Source organism: Cetorhinus maximus, chromosome 1 (assembly GCF_964194155.1).
Source record: "Cetorhinus maximus chromosome 1, sCetMax3.hap1.1, whole genome shotgun sequence".
NCBI classification, from domain to species: domain Eukaryota; kingdom Metazoa; phylum Chordata; class Chondrichthyes; order Lamniformes; family Cetorhinidae; genus Cetorhinus; species Cetorhinus maximus.
The window spans coordinates 70,356,961-70,377,949 of record NC_135879.1 but is presented as its reverse complement, the minus strand read 5'-3'; the positions used below and the strand labels follow the sequence as shown (position 1 = coordinate 70,377,949).

At 41.0% G+C, this 20,989-nt stretch overlaps 3 protein-coding genes across 4 annotated transcripts in view; 2 read left to right on the top strand and 1 right to left on the bottom strand.

The window, feature by feature from the left end:
- Positions 1–6,223, top strand: part of tmem192 (transmembrane protein 192) — a 34,152-nt gene extending 27,929 nt beyond the window's left edge. For both annotated transcript variants that reach the window (XM_078542142.1, XM_078542133.1), the window contains 2 exons: positions 1,678–1,786; positions 5,420–6,223. In XM_078542142.1, coding sequence (XP_078398268.1) covers positions 1,678–1,786; positions 5,420–5,543 — 233 coding nt within the window. In that variant the 3' untranslated portion in view covers positions 5,544–6,223. The remainder of the gene's footprint in view (positions 1–1,677; positions 1,787–5,419) is intronic.
- sorcs2 (sortilin-related VPS10 domain containing receptor 2) overlaps positions 1–20,989 on the top strand; it is an 874,344-nt gene that overhangs the window by 49,046 nt on the left and 804,309 nt on the right. The gene's annotated exons all lie outside the window — the stretch shown is intronic.
- On the bottom strand, positions 12,683–17,316 carry apela (apelin receptor early endogenous ligand). The gene is made up of 3 exons (XM_078542279.1): positions 17,139–17,316; positions 16,455–16,541; positions 12,683–13,120 (listed from the first exon to the last, which is right to left on the bottom strand). The coding sequence occupies exons 1-2, from the start codon at positions 17,212–17,214 to the stop codon at positions 16,456–16,458; spliced, it is 162 nt and encodes a 53-aa protein (XP_078398405.1). The 5' UTR covers positions 17,215–17,316; the 3' UTR covers positions 12,683–13,120; position 16,455.

Genomic DNA, 20,989 nt, shown 5'->3' with positions numbered 1-20,989 from the left:
AGATAAGAGTTTTTTTTTTCCAAAAAAATACTTTAGCTTTGCATATTTTCTCAGCTCTGCTAAATGAACCTGTTTATTTCAGATTTTGAAATTGCATTTTGTGGGGTCTGGATTGCCATATGATTGAAATTGGTCCCAATGTCCCTGGGCTGGGCATTTTCTGGCCTCCACTTCTACCCCTCTCTTACTTCCTCAAGCACAGTTTTGAGGGCTACATTATTGACAGGGCACTTGGGAAATAAAAAATTGTAGTGCATATTCACCAGGATTCTTCCTGGTATGAAGAAACAAAAGTGAAAACAGTCTAGAAAAATTGAGCCTGCTTTTGTTAGATCAGAGGAGATGAAGGGGTGATTTTACAGAGGTATTTAAGACAGTAGATAGAAATAGACTCTCTAGAAGCTAAGGGTTTAGAATAAGGAAGTATAGACAAAAAATTAATTGGAAGAGAATAAAAACAACCAGTGTTTTCTATTAACCACTTGGGATTTGGGAGGCTGTAGAATGAACTACCAGAGTTGATTCAAGTAGAGACCACAGCTTAGACTGGCCTGGTTTGGCCAAGTGCCTGAACTACACCACAAGTGGTTAGGTGAGAGAAAAAAATATTGAAACAGGTCTGGCATATGGAATTAAGACTGCTCGTGCAAGATGAACATAAACCTAGACTGATTGGGACAAATAGCCTTTCTCTGTTATGATTCTACATGTAAGATGTCAAAATTCACCTTGACTGATTTTTCCACACTAAGTGTCTGAAGTACACTTGACAGACTCTCTCATAAATGGCCACAGGAGTGAGGTACAAGAGACTTCCTCTACCCAAGTAACTGTCACTAGCAAAATGGGAGATGGAGCAGTAAGTTGTCTAACTCTTCCTATGCCCAAATTTTCAGCCAAGCTCAATAAAACAGCTAAAGCTATATCATTGTTTGAGTCAGATTTTGATTCAAGCCTTGATTTTTTCCCTTTTAGAAGAAATACATTTGATCCCTTCATATCTTGGTTGAGTGCTTCCATGGTAATTTATTGCTGATGGAGTTGGTTTTATCTGTGGGTTATCAACCGCAGAGGGTTTGAATATGAAGTATCTTGGAAATGTGTTTGTTAGCTGAAAGATAGATTTACAGATTCACTGTGCTAGAGCTGCTGGGACAATGAGGGGATTAATATATTAATGAATAGCCACCACTGCTCAAACTTATTTGGGTTAAGTAGGTGATTTGTTACTGTTTCAAACATTTACAGTAGCAACCATCCTTGAGATCAGGAGGAACTGAATTCAATCATACATGGAATTGGGTCAAGTTTGGAATGGTGGGGGAATGGCAGGCAAAGTCCCATTGCCCCAACCAGTGGACACTGGAGATGAAAGTAGAGTAAAACACATGAGTCAGTTGCAAGAAGGTTGTCAAGTGAAATAAATAGGAGGCAAAGAAGAAAGCAGGTCGCATTTCAGTGAACACTGATCCTTTTAGCGGCTAAAAAAAAATAGTACAACTTATTTGTCACAAATTGCTGCAATATCAGGCTATGATGAGTTATGCCATTTCTGTCATCCATGAAGCCATTCAGATTCTCTTTATTTTTAGAGCAGCCTTTTGAATCCAAAGGTGTTACATTTAGACTTGCAGATCAGTTCTATTTGACCTTTAACTTGCCTGTTTTATTTCACAGCAAAGATTATAAAGTTCAATCGAATGGAACCATGTCCTGACATCCAAGAGGAAGAGCGAAGGCAAAGATGTCCTAATCTCACTAACGTTCTGTCTGAGACTGGATTCAGGTGAGTGACTTGTCATTTTTATCACCCTGTAGTTTTTAGTTGCCCCGTGACAAAGGTAGCAAAGTGTTTTCTTCTGACTGACCAATTGCTATCTTGAGTATTATGGTTATTGCTCCATCTATTGATGCCTTCCATCTATTGAATGTGTTTTGTTAATTTAGCTGGAATTTTTTTGCCACAGATGAAGAGCTAGACAACATGTTAAATTCCTAGTAAAGAAGCTCTCTAGTGTGGAACTATTCCTGTACAGCAGAGCATTTATTTTTAATTTAAATCGTTTCTTGTCTTTACTATATAAAAGTAGCGCTCTTAATGTCATCCGGGAGGCAGGAACACATTTGTTACACGTTGGCCTTTGCACAGCACCATTGTTGCTCTACAGCACTCCTTGCTTGGATTTTTTTCTATAGTATCTTGGGATGTTTTGTTATATGGAGGCTCTATAGTTTTAACAAAATGAGGAATGTAGTTTAGGAAAGAATTTCTATTGGAAATCTATTTGTGATAGGAAAATTGGCACTTGCAACACCACAGTGATGCTTTCTCTTTTTGTCAAGCTTCTTAACTTAGCTGTGATATACTTAAGACCATAAGACATAGGAGCAGAAATTAGGCCATTCGGCCCATTGAGTCTGCTCCGCCATTCAATCATGGCTGATAAGTTTCTCAACCCCATTCTCCTGCCTTCTCCCCGTAACCTTTGATCCCCTTACCAATCAAGAACCTATCTATCTCGGTCTTAAATACACTCAATGACCTGGCCTCCACAGCCTTCTGTGGCAATAAATTCCATAGATTCACCACTCTCTGACTAAAGAAGTTTCTCCTCATCTCTGTTCTAAAAGGTCTTCCCTTTACTCTGAGGCTGTGCCCTCGGGTCCTAGTCTCTCCTACTAATGGAAACATCTTCCCCACGTCCACTCTATCCAGGCCTTTCAGTATTCTGTAAGTTTCAATCAGATCCCCCCTCATCCTCCTAAACTCCATCGAGTATAGACCCAGAGTCCTCAAACGTTCCTCATATGTTAAGCCTTTCATTCCTGGGATCATTCTCATGAACCATCTCTGGACCCTCTCCAGGGCCAGCACATCCATCCTGAGATACGGGGCCCAAAATTGCTCACAATATTCTAAATGTGGTCTGACCAGAGCCTTATAAAGCCTCGGCAGCACATCCCTGCTTTTATATTCTAGTCCTCTCGAAATAAATGCCAACATTGCATTTGCCTTCCTAACTACCGCGTCAACCTGCAAGTTAACCTTAGGAGAATCCTGGACTAGGACTCCCAAGTCCCTTTGCACTCCAGATTTCTGAATTCTCTCCCCGTTTTTAGAAAATAGTCTATGCCTCTATTCTTCCTACCAAAGTGCATGACCTCACACTTCCCCACGTTGTATTCTATCTGCCACTTCTTTGCCCATTCTCCTAACCTGTCCAAATCCTTTTGCAGCCTCCCCGCCTCCTCAATACTACCTGTCTCTCCACCTATCTTTGTATCATCTGCAAACTTAGCCAGGATGCCCTCAGTTCCTTCATCTAGATCATTAATGTATAAAGTGAAAAGTTGTGGTCCCAACACTGACCCCTGCGGAACTCCACTAGTCACCGGCTGCCATCCTGAGAAGGACCCCCTTATCCCCACTCTCTGCCTCCTGCCAGACAGCCAATCTTCTATCCACGCTAGTACCTTGCCTCTAACACCATGGGCTCTTATCTTACTGCGCAGCCTCCTGTGCGGCACCTTGTCAAAGGCCTTCTGGAAGTCCAAGTAGATAACATCCATTGGCTCTCCTTTGTCTAACCTACTCATTACCTCCTCAAAGAATTCTAACAGATTTGTCAGGCATGACCTCCCCTTGATGAAACCATGCTGACTTTGCCCGATTTTACCATGCACTTCCAAGTATTCTGAAATCTCATCCTTAATAATGGACTCTAAAATCTTACCAACGACCGAGGTCAGGCTAATCGGCCTGTAATTTCCCGTCTTTTGCCTCACTCCCTTCCTAAACAGGGGGGTTACATTAGCGATTTTCCAGTCCTCTGGGACCCTCCCTGACTCCAGTGATTCCTGAAAGATTACCACTAACGCCTCCACTATCTCTTCAGCTATCTCCTTCAGAACTCTGGGGTGTAATCCATCTGGTCCAGGTGATTGATCCACCTTCAGACCTTTTAGTTTTCCTAGCACCTTCTTGGTAATGGCCACCATACTCACCTCTGCCCCCCGACTCTCTTGAACTTGGTGGAAGACACGAGTGACATCCCCGTTGAAGACTGACACAAAGTACCTATTCAGTTCCTCCGCCTTCTCCCTCCCTCATTTTTTTTTTTTAATTGTCCTCTGTTGGTCTTTGTAGGCTTCCCAATCCCCTGGTTTCCCACTGCTCTTCACCGCATTGTATGCTTCCCTGGATGTAGCTCATCCTCCAGTACCATAGTCATCTTATCATTCATTTGAAGCTTGAAATGATTCAGGAGTTATCGGGCCTTCCATCCATATGCATTAGCAGTAGTACACTGAAGTAGGAATTTGGCCTCTTATTCACCTGTTAATGGGGAATAGCTGAGGCCAATTTTAGCATCTTTGTCACTGGCATCAGTGATAGATCAGCTAACTCCTCACTAAATGAGAATTGAACTAGGGGCCTCCCTGATCTTTATGCTTCAGCTGCTATTAGGTAAGGAAGTCTTGTGGCGCAGTAAATAGCTTCCCTGCCTCTGAGCCAGAAGCTCTCGGTTTGAGTCCTACCCCAGAGTTTGATGGCCAAGGAAGGCACATTCATAATGCAGCCAAGCAGGTTGAGCATCAGACTGCAAACTTCCAACATGCCAATGGTAGGGGGTAAGAGCAGGAAAGGATCCTGGTAAGCTGTGTGATAGAAAGAACATTGGAACCTGTACCATTGCCACCCATAGCTCTGGACTACAGCATGCATGTACATGTTCCCACATCAACTTGGACTCCCTGAGCGAGCTATAACACACCACCACCATTAAACTGAACCAGAAGTGTAGCACTTTAAAGCCGCTAAGTTAAGGAATAGAATCGTTCAGAATTTTTCAAAGTTTTTTGCATTTAATATAATTTACAGTAACTCAATTACATATGATAGAACTAACGCCTATGTAACAAAGTTGTAGGTTCAAACCCCATTCTAGAGACTTGAATGCATAGGACTATTCATGGAGTGCAGGAAGTGCTGTTCTGTTGGAGGTGCCATCTTTCATATGAGATATTAAACTGAGGCCCTGAGTGCTCTTGAGTGGATAAAAGATCCAATGTCACTATTTCAAAGAGGAGCAAGATAGTTCTCCTGGTGCCCTGCCCAATAGTTAACCCTCAACCAAGATCAGTAAAACCAATTATGTTGTAATTTATCTCATTGCTGTTCATGGGACTTTATGCACAACTTGACTGCTATGTTTTGCTACATTTAAATGGCGACTACCTTTCAAAAGTGCTTCATTGGCTGTAAAATGCTTTCAGATGTTCTGTTATGAAATGCAACCATATTAATGCAACTTCTTTTTAGTGTTAAAGTTCACATCACAATTTGTAAAGCTGCCTTTTTTCTCTCTCTTCCCCCCCCCCCCCGTCCCCGCCACCACCACCACCACCACCACCAAAGGGATGGATCAAACTTGGAAAACCTTGTAGAAAAGCAAGCAGACCTCATTGATTACTTGAAAATGCACAATGTGAATTTAAGTAAAAGACTACTTGCTTTAATCTCTCAGCAAGTCCGAGACTGAGATTCTGAAAGAAGAGCTGCTAAAGATCGTGATAAACCAAAGAATAAAGAAAGGCACGACTTGTGCTGTAGATGAGTAATGTCAGAACTGGTAAAACCATTTGAAAGAAACATTAATGTGGTGTGTAACTCGGTTAAAATAATAGATGGTTGAAGATTATCTTAATTTAATTTTTGTATTACTTATGAAAATACATAAGGAGAGAACATTTGCTACGAACACTAACTTGTTTTACCACTTTACCAAACTGTTGTTCAAATCAATCATGTAGCAAAATTACCTTGGATGCCTGTGCCAAAAGACTTTCAATTGTGAATTGTAATCTAGGACAATTGTACCTACTGTGTAAGTGAAGAGAGTTTCTTGCTTTTGTAATCTTGGCATTCACTTCTCTTACATTAATGATGTAAGTATTCAGAATGACTTTTTTAAAAGGAAATCTTGTTTAAGCTATGAAGATGTATAGAATGTCCCTTTTTTATGTTGCTTTTCAGTGCTATGCTAAATATTCCAGGTTTAATATGCTATTCACTTCAATGCAGAAATGTGTAGGTCAGCTTTTCTGGGTAGCCAGGAGTGCACGAGAAGTGGCTATCCTACGATATTTGAATTCTAACTTGTATAAGCTGCATTGGAAATGTAAGTTGCTGGTAATTATACAATAAATTTTTCATAACGCACCAAGTTTTTTAATCAAATCATTCCTCAACACCTGTTTAGTAAAAGTGTTCAATTCCTTGTTCATTCAGCCTGTATGTGGGGGCAAAAAAAATTAATTTTCATCCTATCCACTTTTTAAAGTTTTTTTTTGTGCACCATTCATATTGAAACAGCCTGATTCTGCAATGTCCATGATTTCCTTCCTGCACCGTCTAGCAGGAAGCTCTTCGAAGAGGAAGCTGAAAAGATAAACAACAAAATTTGGAAGTTGAGGACGAGTTAGAACCTGAGCTACTGAAAGATGAGATGGTTCTGGACTCCCCCACCATTGGGAACATCCTTCCTGCATCTACCCTGTCTAATCCTGTTAGAATTTTATAGGTTTCTATGAGATCCCCCCCCCCCTCATCCTTCTGAACCCCAGCGAATATAATCCTAACCAACTCAATCTCTCCTCATTTGTCAGTCCCACCATCCCAGGAATCACTGATAAACCTTTGCTGCACTCCCTCTATAGCAAGAACGTCCTTCCTCAGATAAAGAGACCAAAACTGCACACAATATTCCACGTGTGGTCTCACCTAGGCCCTGTATAATTGCAGCAAGGCATCCCTGCTCCTGTACTTGAATCCTCTTGCTATGAAGGCCAACATACCATAAACACTAAAGTTACAAAGAATGAAATTTAAGTTAGATTAGCCATGGCATGACCAGTGACTTAATTAGCATCTGGAAGTCCAAAAACATCAGCAGGAGACTGGGGGTGAGGGGAAAAAAGTCCAGTACAATTAATAGTATAGAGTGTTGCACTCATGGATGCTTCTGATGAAAGGAGTATAACAGCTTTTGAAATGTGGTGTGGTGGAGGGTGCTCAGAATCAGCTGGATGGACAGAGACAAATGAATGGATGAGATAAAGAGCAGAAACTCAGGAAGCAAAAGGGTTGCTAAGTACAGTTGGAGGGAGAAAGATAGCCAAGAATGGATAAAAGACCTGACAGCCTTGTCCAAGAAGCAATTGAATGAAAAAATGAGGATAAAAACAAGAAAAATCAGATGGGTGGATAATATTGAAACATGGACTGAGGGAGGCTTGAAGAAAACCAAAGAAGAAGTAAGCCTTTATGCTGCTGTTGGCATAGTCTATGTTGAAAACTAACAAACCCTTCAGTCCACCATGTTGGAGAGGGGGAAAAAATGTTTGTCTTACTACATCTGGCAATAGCCTTCTAAAAGTTTGTACTAACTTATCAAGTGGAAGTTTTCTTTAGTTAGTGCCTCAGTCTGACCAATGTTTTGAAATTGTGATAACATGATGCCACCAATACCTTTTTTTGTAAGAAAACGTCTACCAAGGAAACCCTAGGATTTCCCTCCTTGATGTGCCCTTGGCTAGTGAAAGATTAAACCAAGCCAGTAATATGCTGGAGGAAAGCATTTTGTCATTCTGAGAAATTGCTCTCTGATCCTAAATATAACAAAAGACAAAACATTCATCTCTAAAAGAAGCCTGAAAGCAGATTTTCTACACCGTTCTGGAGATTTCGATGAAGATCTCTGCCATCGCTTTCATGTAAACTGGACAAATACTTAAAAGGGGAATAAAATTGTTGGGCTATGAGGGGAAAAAGTAGGGAATGGGACTAAATTGGATAGTTAAGAGCCAGCACAGGCACAATGGGCCGATTAACCTTCTATGCTGTATGATTCTAACCAACAACTCTTAAACATGATTGACTTGGACTTTAATCCTACCCATCTACGAGAAATCAGGTGGGTGGGCAGTTTTTAAAATTGGGTAATTTACCTACCTGTTCACATCTTTCTCAACATTGACTATTTTAACCTGGGGAGCTCTGCAGATGGATGACGCTCCCATTTTTTTTTTATTCGTTCATGGGGTGTGGGCTTCGCTGGCTGAACCAGCATTTATTGCCCATCCCATATTGCCATTGAGAAAGTGGTGGTGAGCTGCCTTCTTGAAATGTGCAATCCATGTGGCGTAGATACACCTATGATGCTGTTAGGAAGGGAATTCCAGGATTTTGACGCAGTAACAGAGAAAGAACAGCAATATATTTCCAAGTCAGGATGGTGAGTGACTTGGAGGGGATCTTCCAGGTGGCTCTGTTCCCCTCTATCTGCTTCTTTTGTCCTTCTAGATGGTAGCAGTTGTGGGTTTGTAATGTGCAGTCAAGGGAGCCTTGATGAGTTCCTGCAGTACATCTTGTAGATGGTACACACTTCTGCTACTGTGCATCGGTGGTGGAAGGGGTAAATGTTTGTGGATGTGGTGCCAATCAAGTGGCTGTGCCCTGGACAATGTCAAGCTTCTTGTGTTGTGGGAGCTTCACTCATCCAGGCAAGTGGAGAGTAGCCCATCACACTCCTGACTTGTGCCTTGTAGATGGTGGACAGGCTTTGGGGAGTCGGGAGGTGAGTTACCCGTTGCAAGATTCCTAGCCTCTGACATCTTGTAGCCACAGTATTTATATGGCAAGTCCAGCTCAGTTTCTGTTCAATGGTAACCCCCAGGATGTTGATCATGGGGGAATTCAGTGAAGGTAATGCCATTGAACATCAAGGGTCGATGGTTGGATTCTCTCTCGTTGGAGATGATCATTACTTGACACTTGTGTGGCGTGAATGTTACTTGCCATTTGTCAGCCAAAGCCTGGATGTTGTCCAGGTCTTGTTGCATTTGGACATGGACTGCTTCAGTATCTGAGGAATCGCGAATGGTGCTGAGCATTGTGCAACGATCAGCGAACATCCCCACTTCTGACCTTATGTTGGAAGGAAGATCATTGATGAAGCAGCTGAAGATGGTTGAGCCGAGGATGGTGGGCATGTTGCATAAAAAGAACCTCCACTTGCATTTAAGTGGAGCCTGACTGGAGAACTCTCTGGCCTGCAAACAAAGAAGCTCTCCAAGGTAAGTGGAGTGGGGAAAAAAATAATCATTTTTATGTGGATTAGGAGAAGCATGAGTTGCTGCCCCTGCCCTGAAGGACTGACTTCACCTCCTTGTGACTTATTTGCCTGTCATTGAGCCTTTCCCTATTGCTTGCTGGCACTGTTTGACTGCCTGAACTCCCATCTTCTACCTGCTAGCAAACTGCCACTTTCCACCAGTTTTGAATGGGCATATGGATGAAGCCTCGTGTTTAAAGAAAGGATATACTGGCATTGGAAACAGTTCAAAAGAGATTCACTCGGCTGATTCCTGGGGTGAAGGGGATGATTTATCAAGAACAGCTAAACAGGTTAGGCCTTTACTCATTAGAGTTTAGAAGAATGAGGGGTGATCTTATTGAAACGTATGAGATTCTGACGGGGCTTGACAGTAGATGTTGAGAAGATGTTTCCACTAGTGGAGGAATCTCAAACTAGGGAACATAGGGCAGGATCTTCCGGTCAGCGAGCGGGGGCAGGTGGAACTCCCAACGTCACCCTGCGTCATTTCCATTTTCAGGTCGGCAGGGGCGCAGCTGAGTCAGCTGCACGCCTGCCGATCTGTCAATGGCCTATTGAGGCCATTGAAAAACTAAGGTAATTAATGGACCTGCCCATACAACCTTAAGGTTGGCGGGCAGGCTGGGAGCCCAGGCGGGCTTCGGAAAAAGCATGAAACCTCATCCACAGGTGGGGTGAGGTTTCACGAGGGTCTTTAAATTTTTATCAAATCTTTCAATAAAAGTTATGGACATGTCCCAACTCATGTGACAGTGTCACATGGGGGGACATGTCAGGGAAATTTTTTTATCATTTCTATTAAAAATTTTAATTCCGAGCTGATCTCCCTGAGGCAGCACTTAGCTTCAGGGAGATCTGTGCGCTCTTTCGTGAAAGAGCGCACTCCTGGCTGAGGGAATCCCGCACCCCCATTTGCCCGCACAGGGAGCGCATAGAGCTTCCTGGCAGACGTCACGCTGGGTGGGCCTTAATTGGCCCACCTACATAAAATGGCAGCGCGTCCCCAATCGGGGATGCCGATCGGAGGTGCGTACGCTCCTGCACTTGGCCCCAACCCCTCGAGGGGAAAATTTTTCCCATATAGTTACAGAATAAGGCGACACTCATTTAAAACTGAGATGCGAAGGAATTCCTTCTTGGAGGGTAGTGAATGTCTGGAATTCTCTACCCCAGAGAGTTGTGGAGGCTAGATCACTGAAAGTATTTAAAGAGGAGGTAGATAGATTTTTTGAAATATCAGGGCGTTGAGGGCTATGAGGAACTGGCACGAAATGGAGTTGAGGGCTGTGGCAGATCAACTATGATCTTATTGAATGGCAGGGCAGGCTTGAGGGGCCAATTGACTGCTGCTCCTAGTTCTTATGTTCTTAAAATACCCCAGGACTCAAAACTGAGGCTAGTGAGTGTGGTTCGCTAAATGTTCTTTCAAATCCTGGCATTATATATCTAGTGGAAACAGGTGCACATTGAAAGAAAATGCATAGTATATTGGCATTTGTTTTCGCTTCAAACTATTTTACCAAGATACTTTGTATTTAAAAATACGTGAGCTCAACACCTGATCCATCACCTAAGACGACCTAATTTCGCCTCCTTTATTGTTTTCCATTCCATCCTTACCTTAGTACCGCTGAAAGTGATTTTTCACCAATCCTTTACTCCCCAGCCTTTTGGGCTGGAAGAATACCAGGCTAAAGAGAGAAAAATCATCCATTTGTCCTTTATTTTTATCCACTGGCCGTTGCTGAAGTGTATGCTGGTGTGGTTATGAGTGAGCATAGGCCTGACTGTGATATCTTCACAAAATTAAAGTTTTTTTTTGCACAAGAAAAATAATCAGGTAGGTGTGGAACTGCTGGGTACTGGCACCCATGAAACCTGGAATCAGTGCATGCAGAAGCGAAGGGAAAGCTCTCCCTCTTATTCTCTATGGCTTTGTACCATATTGTGTAGTGCATTTGCTTATTGAATAATTTTACTCGTAAAGGCTGGTTGCCAATTAGTTAGAAACTTGCCTCTTCTTTGGTTCCTCCACACTTTCAGTAATTAATTCAGTGGGGTATTTTGTACACTGCATTTAATGGAATTATACAACATTTCAAGTGCATGGTTTTTCTATATGCAACTAACGTATAACTTAAAGTCATTATTTTTTTAAAACTTGACATTTCGAAAATGCCAATAACCTAAAATAGGAAATTTCCTCTGCTCTATTGCTAAATGTGTTCCTGATTGCACTACAAATAATGACCAGAGGGAATTTTCTATACTTGCTGTACAAGCTACTGAAAGCTTCTTGGTAGCTTTGGACACCTCGTAAGCAATTACAATTTATTATGTATCTTGATTTTGGTGTTAATTTATGGTGATGGTGTCAGAATTGTGGTTTTGGTGACGATTTTGTAAAAATCATAGCAAAAATAATCAGCCAGGTTTTCAGCATTTGCAATTACTCATTTTCATACTTATTCTCAGAAGGTGACTATCTTTTTTTAAAAAAAAATCAATGAATAGCCAAAGCCCAAGACATGTGATGTCACCAAGATTGAACAGAATAGAAAAGCAGGAGCCTGAAGGTTTAAGGAAGAAGGGGGAACTCAAAAGCAATAAGGAATACCACAAAGTATATGTTCCTTTACAAATCCTTAGAAAATAATTCTGAATCCCCATTTCATAGACAGTATTAGCCCATCTCAGTTTTCAGCAGATTAATGACATGTTTGAAATGCATATTCAGTATTTGTATGAAAATTGCACTGGTTGTAAAAATACTTCAATGAAAGGCAACTTTGAAGCATTGGAAGATTTTCATTTACATTTCAAAGGCTTTTGGAGATTAAGTTGTTGTAATTCTGCCACCACAGTTTAGTCTTTAACAGCATGAGGAATAGACCTTATGAGGACAGAGGTTGTGAGATCTGAAAAATGCGCATTAATGTAGTATTGAATTTTTGGCATAAGGTTAGATGATGAATGGAGGAGGGAAATGAAATGGTGAAGGAATGGAGTGAGAGATGGTGTAAGAGATGACAAAACCCTTGACCTCTGAGATATCAGATACAGCACATATATCCTATATTGGTACAGTGTGCTCTAACTTACCATTATAAACTGCTTTGTAACCTAAACACTTCCTTCAATGTCTTTGGCACAGTCCCATGTGCATACTTCATACAGTTCTGACTTTTTACAAAGAAAGTCTTGCATTGACGTAGCACTTTTCACAACCTTGACTCCCCAATGCACTTTATGGAGTTGCAGAAGGCACTATATAAATGCAAGTCCTGTTTAATTGTCATATACGCTACTTTGCATTGGATGTATATCTGGATGTAGTGCTTGCCCTCTAATTGAAAATGTTCAGAAATTATGGACTCCTTATTTTGAGGATTAAACTGTAAATCTCAGTAACTATCCTTCTCTGATATTCCACCCCCCACCCTGGCAAATCACATTTTTTTAAAAAAACTTCCAATAGTGGTGAGATATAAGTTGTTAAAAAGAGTTTTATTTTACAGTAGCATGATGCAGTTTCCTTTAAGTGGAATGTGGTTTGTAAACCATGTATTTTCAGGGTTAAAATATTGAATGATGCACTTGACCGGTTGAATTATAGTGACAGGTGAACTTTAGTCACATTTTGCCCTTAGGAATAGCAATGTTTATCTGAAAAGTATTCTTTTTACAATTCCTGCCAAATGCTTCTTGAAGTCAGCCTTCCATGGATTCTGCATTTCCACTTGGATAAATGCACCGTTTTCATGTTCCAAGTCTTCATTGATCGTGTGCTCACCAATTAAATGTGCATGATCTTTCCATTCTCAGATCATTGAAATAATCAGTCCTATGCTCTTTTTTCTCCCACCCTCAAAACATTGAGAAGGTGTTGCTGTCGCAGACATTCTAATTCCTCCAGCCACTTCATTTGTGTTTCAGAAGAGCTACATTTTTAGGAGGAAAACAACATTAGGACATTTTATTATAATTTATGAATTGCTATGCACCTTTACTTTAGCTTACTGGTATCTCTCGATGCCAATAAATGATGGACGATTTTGGTACTACATTACCCCCTTCGTTGCAATGTGTGTACATACCAAATCCTAGTACAGGGTATCTCTAACATTTAATGCAGGCATTGGATTTCTTTTTAACCCATGTCGATTTTCAGCCCCTCATTCCAGCACTCAGTTATATCATAGCTGATCTGTACCTCCAAGTCCATTTTACCCACCTTTGAATCACATTCCTTGCTATCCTTATCTTAAAAAAAATCTTGACAATTGCAATCTTGCACCCAACGTCCTGAAATTTGAAAAGGATACAGAAGGAGTAACTGAGCTATGAAAAGTCTTTGCAGAAACTGGAAACATTATACTGGGGACATGATTTGGGGGAAGATCTTTTTATGGTATTCAAGGGGGGTAAATGAATCAAACTCAAAGAATACTTCTGACAACCGCACTCTTTATAACAAAGGGGCACAAGCTCAGAAGAAGGAGGGTAAACAGGCACTTTAGATTTAGTTACTTCACGAAGCATTGATAAAGTATGGAGCAGACTTTCTGAGAGGACAGAGCAGGCACATAGTGTCAGCAAATTCAAGAAAGAGCTGATTGATATTTGACAGACAAAGTAAGGGTTATGAGAAGTGGAGTAATATTTATTAGTTTGCAAACTAGGAACATCTCATTTGAACATTAGGCTCTTTCGCTCCTGACAATTTCCATGTTCCTTTATGTCTCTGATACTTGTCAAACTTGCTAAGCCCCTGTGTGGGGGTTGGTGGGGAGGGGTGTGGGTGACATTCCGTGTAAGTTAATAAGTCCTGGGGTGGTGGAAATTCTTTATAAATAGTTATTGGAGTAGTACTTTGGTAAGAAAGTACTTCCCAGAGGTATTTTCCCCTTTCATGGATAGTTAGCCTATTAAGAAAGAGCTTAATTTAAATAGTGTTTTTCATGACCCTAGGAATCCCACAGCGCTTTGCAGCCAATAAAGTACTTTTGAAGTGTAGTTACTGTTGTAATCAAGGAAACGTTGCACACTGTAAAGTCTCACAAATAACAACGAGATAAATGACCAGATAATTTGTTTTTTAGTGATGGTGATTGAGGGATAAATATTTCAAGTCAGGGCACAAAGGAAAACTCTTATGCTCAACTTTGAAATACTGCCACAGGGTCTTTTATATCCACCTGAGACGACAGACGGAGCCTTGGTTTAATGACTCATCCAAAAAACGTCACCACCTAAAGTACAACATTCCCTTAGTACTGAATACTGAAATCTGGATCATATGCTGTCTCTGGAGTGAGGTTTAGGCCCACAACCATCTGGCTCAAATTTTAGAGTGCTTGCACTGAGCCAAACTGACAGACATTTTTAAGACTCTTCTGAAGAAGGACTTGAAACATTAAAAAAAAATCAATGTTTACTGTATATCTGAAATTATTTGAGTTCCCTTCTGCTACATTCCACATATTGCCTCCTTAACGCTGTGAATTGTCTTTGTGCAATTTGATAAACTGAAAGAACTAATTTGGGTACCAAAATTTGAGTGACTGCATGAAATGTAAACTCCTAATTTCAATCCATTTGATGTTTCACAATAAAGATCTATTCAGTTTAAACAATATTTTGTTTGCTGTGTGTGTTGAAACAGCAAAACAATTCTGGAGGATTAGTTGTTTAGGTGTGATGTAATTAAGTAGTTGTGATCTTACTTAGCAACTGGACTGGCTGATAAGGTTTTAATGTCTTAAATTGCCTAGTGAATGGCTTACTAGTGGTGCCTCACTAATATGAATGTGAAGGCACTACTACTTTATAGGAGTGCAACCAACCACAGTTGTCCTTCCATTTGCTGCACTCCTAAGCATAAGCACTTTTTAAAATTATTTGTTCATGGGAATTGCTGGCCATCCCTAATTGCCCTTGAGAACTGAGTTGGCTTGCTAGGCCATTTAAGGTTCAACCACCAGGTAAGGACAGCAGATTTCCTTCCCTAAAGGGCATTAGTGAACTAGATGGGTTTTTAATAACAATTGACATGGTTACCATTAGATTTTTAATTTCAGATTTTTTTTTATTGAATTCAAATTTCACCATCTGCCATGGTGGGAATCAAACCCAGGTCCCCAGGGAATTACCATGGGTCTCTGGAATACTAGTCCAGTGACAATACCACTACACCACCAGATCCACTAGGAAGGGCCTCACTGACCGTAATAAAAACAAAAAGCTAAAAGCTACTGCGGATGCTGGAAATCCAAAACAAAAACAGAATTACCTGGAAAAACTCAGCAGGTCTGGCAGCATCGGTGGTTGCCACTCTTCAGAGGCTTTGCGCACACCAGGGTGACTTTGGAGAGATCACACTGTGTCTACTGGTATGCTTGAAGCCTTCAACAATGGTGTGCACTGTGGTATATTAGTTGCTCCAACCCATATGAAGGCCAAATTTTAATTTGACTCAGTTGTATTCATGTTTCCCTCTGCCACCAAACTACAAGTGCTCTCCTCAAGCAATGAGATAGAGCAGTATCATTTCACTGGTCTATGTGAAATAGTGCAAACAGCAGGAAACCAGTGTAGGATCATCCTGATCCACAAACCTGCCTTCAGGTTGAAGCCATCTGTTCTTAGAAGTACCCCTGAGAAGCTGGTCATGCCATTTACACTGTGGGATTCTGTATTATACAGTGGTACCCAGCACACAACATTGAAGAGGAAATGAGGAGCATCATATTGGAAAATCCATCTTCCCCTTCCAGTCTAGTAGCCTAATTGAATATATCAAGTTTACCTTGGCTCTGCATGTCAGGAGCCAATAGCCCCAGTACCCCAGGAAACTCCTTATAAAAGGCAACTTTAAATTATCCTAACACGTGTTAGATGTTCAATATTGGAATCTGGCTGGTTATGGTTACAAATGTGCTGCAGAGTAAATGCATTTATGTAGGTATCGGTGTAAGTTTATATTGGTTTGTACTTTGGAAATCAGTGGCTCAAAACACCCTGCTGACACCAACATGAAAGCAACTAATGAGTCTGCTCCTTTGCGGGAGATGGGGAAATGATTGGAGACCGAAAAAAACAATGATTAAAGACAAGAAATTCCCAAAGTGCAAATAACAAGTGAAATCATAGTGAAATTACAATCAGCCTTCTGAAAATGTGGAATTGGTTTTTCCAATATCACAATATTTCTAGTTAGGCTGTAATGTTTGTTGGCAGCTGCAATCAATTAAATGGACCTTAGTCTCAACAAACCTTAAGGGAAGGGAACTCTCGAATGGAGAGGCATACATCTTCTTTGCAAACACTTGTGCCTTTGCATTTTCTTTCTCCATCTTTTACCTGAAAGTAAGAATTGAAGTAAATTGGTGGTTTGCCATCTAACATTAAATTGATTGTGACATTCTCTAAAGCAGGGACTCAGGAATGCAGTCAATACAGAGCATTGTTAAACTTGCACTCTGAATTTTTGCAGTTCTTTTTGTGCAAGTTTGAAGGCTTGACTTGTGCTGTTCAATCAATTAACCTCTCTCATTACTTGCCATAGATTTTTTTTGAAAGAGATGCTTGTTGCTTTTGAGCACTCTTGATCTGCATAAAATTGTACTGAACCTCTAGAAAACTCCACGTAGTTTTACTTAAAGCATAACTGGAAGAAGATCTTGCACATGGAGATTTATCAGAGGTCTTTATTTCCAGTGAGTCTTGTTTTGTGAAAAGAAACACCTTTCCCTGTGTCATTATAAAATTCATTTTATTTGACACTGATTGCTCTCCTCAAAAATAAACTGAACTGCTTCTAATGATTTGGACTGAGCCAAATACAACATACCTTGCAAAACCTGTAGGAACTATTATATTATACAGTAACGTTAAACAGTGTCTTATACTCAGTGTCAAATACCTCTCAGATTAAAAGGGTAGGAACTAGTCACTTACCTGCTTTCTGTCCACTGATCAGCAGAAGACTTGCGCATACAACAAGAATGATGTGGAAGAGGTGCTGAAATCTCATTTTGATTTTTCTGCCCGTAGAGATTGAACTGAAGCAGACAGAACACAGAATTTCCCAGCACTGGTTAAAATAAAAGCTTTTGCTTTGCCAACCGTATCTGGCACAAATCACGCTCTAGTGGCAAGCTCCTAACTGAATTGAGCCGCTGCATTTTCTAACAAGGTTAATGATCACATCAGGCGAGGTTATTGGTTATTAGCTGTGGTCAGGGCCTCTTTCTTTGTATGGAGTAAACTCACACCCCTTCTTTTCCATAAGCAAACAACTGAGAAGAAAGCCATGTAAATAGTAATTGTCTGTCTGTGGATGGGTAAACTGGCTCCGAAACAAAAGGATGACCCTCTTTAAATTCAGCCTGTCAGGGAAGAATATGAATAAAACGTAATGCTTCTTCATTTGCAAGTGTTTAACTTTGTATTTCACATATTGATCCCATATGTAGAAAGCCCTGAGAGGAGCAGGAAGGACCCCCCCTCTCGCCTTTTGTCGTGCTGGTTGGAAGAATGTGAAAGCACACACCAAGTAATTTTGTGTTTTTAGTATTATCATGCATCTCTTGTATGACTGCATGTTATTGCATTCTGATAAACTATTCCAATGAATTTTATGAAGACATTTTTATATCATGCTAGAACCAGAGGCTTTTAACCCATGGGTCTCATACTACCAGCAGTAACACCAAAGATTAACATGCCAGATTAATTTATGCAATTAGAAAGTTGTGGCCGGTGCCAGGAGCTGACAGCTCTTGTGCACTAAAAGAGTGGCTTAAATGCTCTTTCTCATTTTACTAGATTTATTTTTTCCCCACAACAGGCTACCTCCTCAAACCCCTGAGCTGTGCCCCCTACCCCCAGCTTAAACACCATGGCAGGGAATTTCCAGGGGAGTTTTCAGTCAAACTGGCAGAAGGTTAGTAGAAACACTGGAGAGACTAGATAAACAGTCATACATGCTTCTCCTCTAAGATTTCTGCCAAAGTTATGTGGAATAATTAGGGAAAACCGCATCAAAATTCTACCCCATTATTCTCTCTATTAGGAAGGCTGCTTGCTTTCATTTCCACAGTTTTGCCAATCTTTGCACTCACCTCAGTCCCTCTGCCCCTTACACACACCTTTGTCACCTCTAGGCTTAACTTCCATCCCACTCTGTGCCAGCCTCCCATCCTCAATCTCTCTGGAATTCCCTACAAAACTTCTCGGCCTCTCCAGCTCCCTCCCTCCTGTATGCTTACTTTATTACCTTTATTTATTGTATATTGTTCTGGACAATATTTATTCCTCAACACAATGAAAAACAGATGATTCAGTCATTATCACGTTGCCATTTATAAGATCTTGCTATGTGCAAGTTTACAACAGTGACTATTCTTCATAAGTGCGTCATTGGTTGTAAAGCACTTCGAGAAGTCCCGAGAGTATGAAAGACACTATATCAGTGCAAGTATTTTTCTTTTATTAAAACCCATCTGTTTGACCAAGTTTTCAGACATCACTCCTAATCCCTCCCCTTCCTGGATCAGCAGCCATTTCTTTAGACCTCTCATAAAGCACCATGAGACGTGTTTACACTGAAAGCGTTAGGAGCAAGATGTTTTGCTGCTGTGTTGTCTAAACACAAGTTTTGCACAGTGTGCTGCAAGACATATAGAAATCTAACACAAATCTCAAATAATATAAAAATACCTTAAGATCTGTGAAAGCTCCTTTGTGCCCATGCTTGGGCTCAGATTGCCAGACTGAGCCTTCCAGCAGCAATTTACACTTCTTTGTTAGATGCAGTTCAATAAGAATTAACACAAAGAGCCAATGGCTCTTTCATCCGTGCCAGGCTTCTTCATTCTGGGACTCTAAATTCAACAGTAAATTGGTGGCTTTGCATTTGATGCTTCCTTCATTCATCAATTTGTTAACTCTCTAGGTTTAAATGCTAAAAACTCTCTTATCCCAACGGTAGAATCGGCTACATTTCTGCTGTCAGGATTGTAAACATGGAGTGCTGGTACAGAGACATCACTCTCTCATCACTTACAACCACTTGTTGGAGGTGACGGTGGAGGAGACAAGGGAGAGGGGTTTACAGCAGAGAAAAAAAGCCAGGGGTTATCTTTACGTTCCAAGATGATCCCAGATTAGAGAACAGTTTTAGTAAACGAGTCGGACCACGGTTTTATGTGGTCCAGCCAGATCTGACAGTAAAATTCAGGTGTAGTCAGATCTGGAGTCTAAGAACATAAGAACATAAGAAACAGGAGCAGAAGTAGGCCATTCAGCCCCTCAAGCCTGCCCCGCCGTTCAATAAGATCATAGCTGATCTGCCCCAGGCCTCAACTCCTCTTTCGTGCCAGCTCCTCATAGCCCTCAACTCCCTGAAATTTCAAAAATCTATCTACCTCCTCTTTAAAAGCTTTCAGTGATCTAGTCTCCACATCTCAATGGGGTAGAGAATTCCAGCCATTCACTACCCTCAGAGAAGGAATTTCTTTGCATCTCAGTTTTATGTGAGTGTCCCCTTATTCTGTAACTATGTCCCCTAGTTTGAGGTTTCCCCACTAGTGGAAACATCTTCTCAACATCTACCCTGTCAAGCCCCCTCAGAATTGTGTAAGTTTCAATAAGATCACCCCTCATTCTTTTAAACTCTAATGAATAAAGGCTAACTAATTTAGCCATTCTTGATAAGTCAACCCCTTCATCCCAGGGGTCAGCCTAGTTAATCTCTTTTGAACTGCTTCCAGTGCCAGTATATCCTTTCTTTAAGCACTAGGCTTCATCCAGATGCCCATCAAAAACTGGTGGAAAATGGCAGTTTGCTAGCAGGTGGTAGATGGAACAGCCTCCAATACCAGTATATCCTTTCTTAAATAAGGGGACCCAAAACTGCACACATTACTGTAGATGCGGCCTCACCAACACCCTGGACAGTTGTAACAAGACTTCCCTATTTTTAAACTCCAAACACCAAGCAATGCAGGCCAAAATTCCATTTGCCTTCTTAATTACTTGCTGCACCTGCATGCTAACTTTTTAGGTAGGTCATTGAGCACAGGAATGATGGGTGAATAGGAACTGGTGTGGGTTAGGTTACAAGGAGCAGAGTTTTAGATGAGCTCCAGTTTGCAGAGGGTGCAAAGCGGAAGGCCGGCCAGGAGTGCATTGAAATATTAGAGCCTTGAGCTAACAAAGGTATGGAAGGGTATGTATTTAGCTATTGGTCTTGGCTCTGATACCCACTATGGTTAAATACCCAGCCAATATTTACAGCCAAGGTCCAAAGATGAAAAATGTGCATTTCAAGATACCAGAAGCAGTGATAGATAGAAACAGAATGTTTCCAATAGTTGAGGGGTCAAGACTGAGGAGCCATAGATACATGATTAAATGCAAGTGATTTAAAACAGGGGGCAAGAGAAACTTCTTTATGCAGAGTTGTGAGGCGATGGAGATAAAGCGGTTAAAGGCAGAAATGGTGTCACCATTGAAGATTAGATTGATAGATGGATGAAAGAAAATAGATTGAAGGGAAATGGGAACAGGATGGGTAAATATGATTAGAATGATTTGCTTGTGTGAAGGGTAAGCATTGACCTGGATTGGGTGGGCTGAATGGCCTGCCTCCATATTATGACTTATATATATAAAAGCAAAGAACTGCGGATGCTGGAAATCCAAAACAAAAACAAAAACAAAAATACCTGGAAAAACTCAGCAGGTCTGGCAGCATCGGTGGAGAAAAGCACAGTTGACATTTCGAGTCCTCATGACCCTTCAAC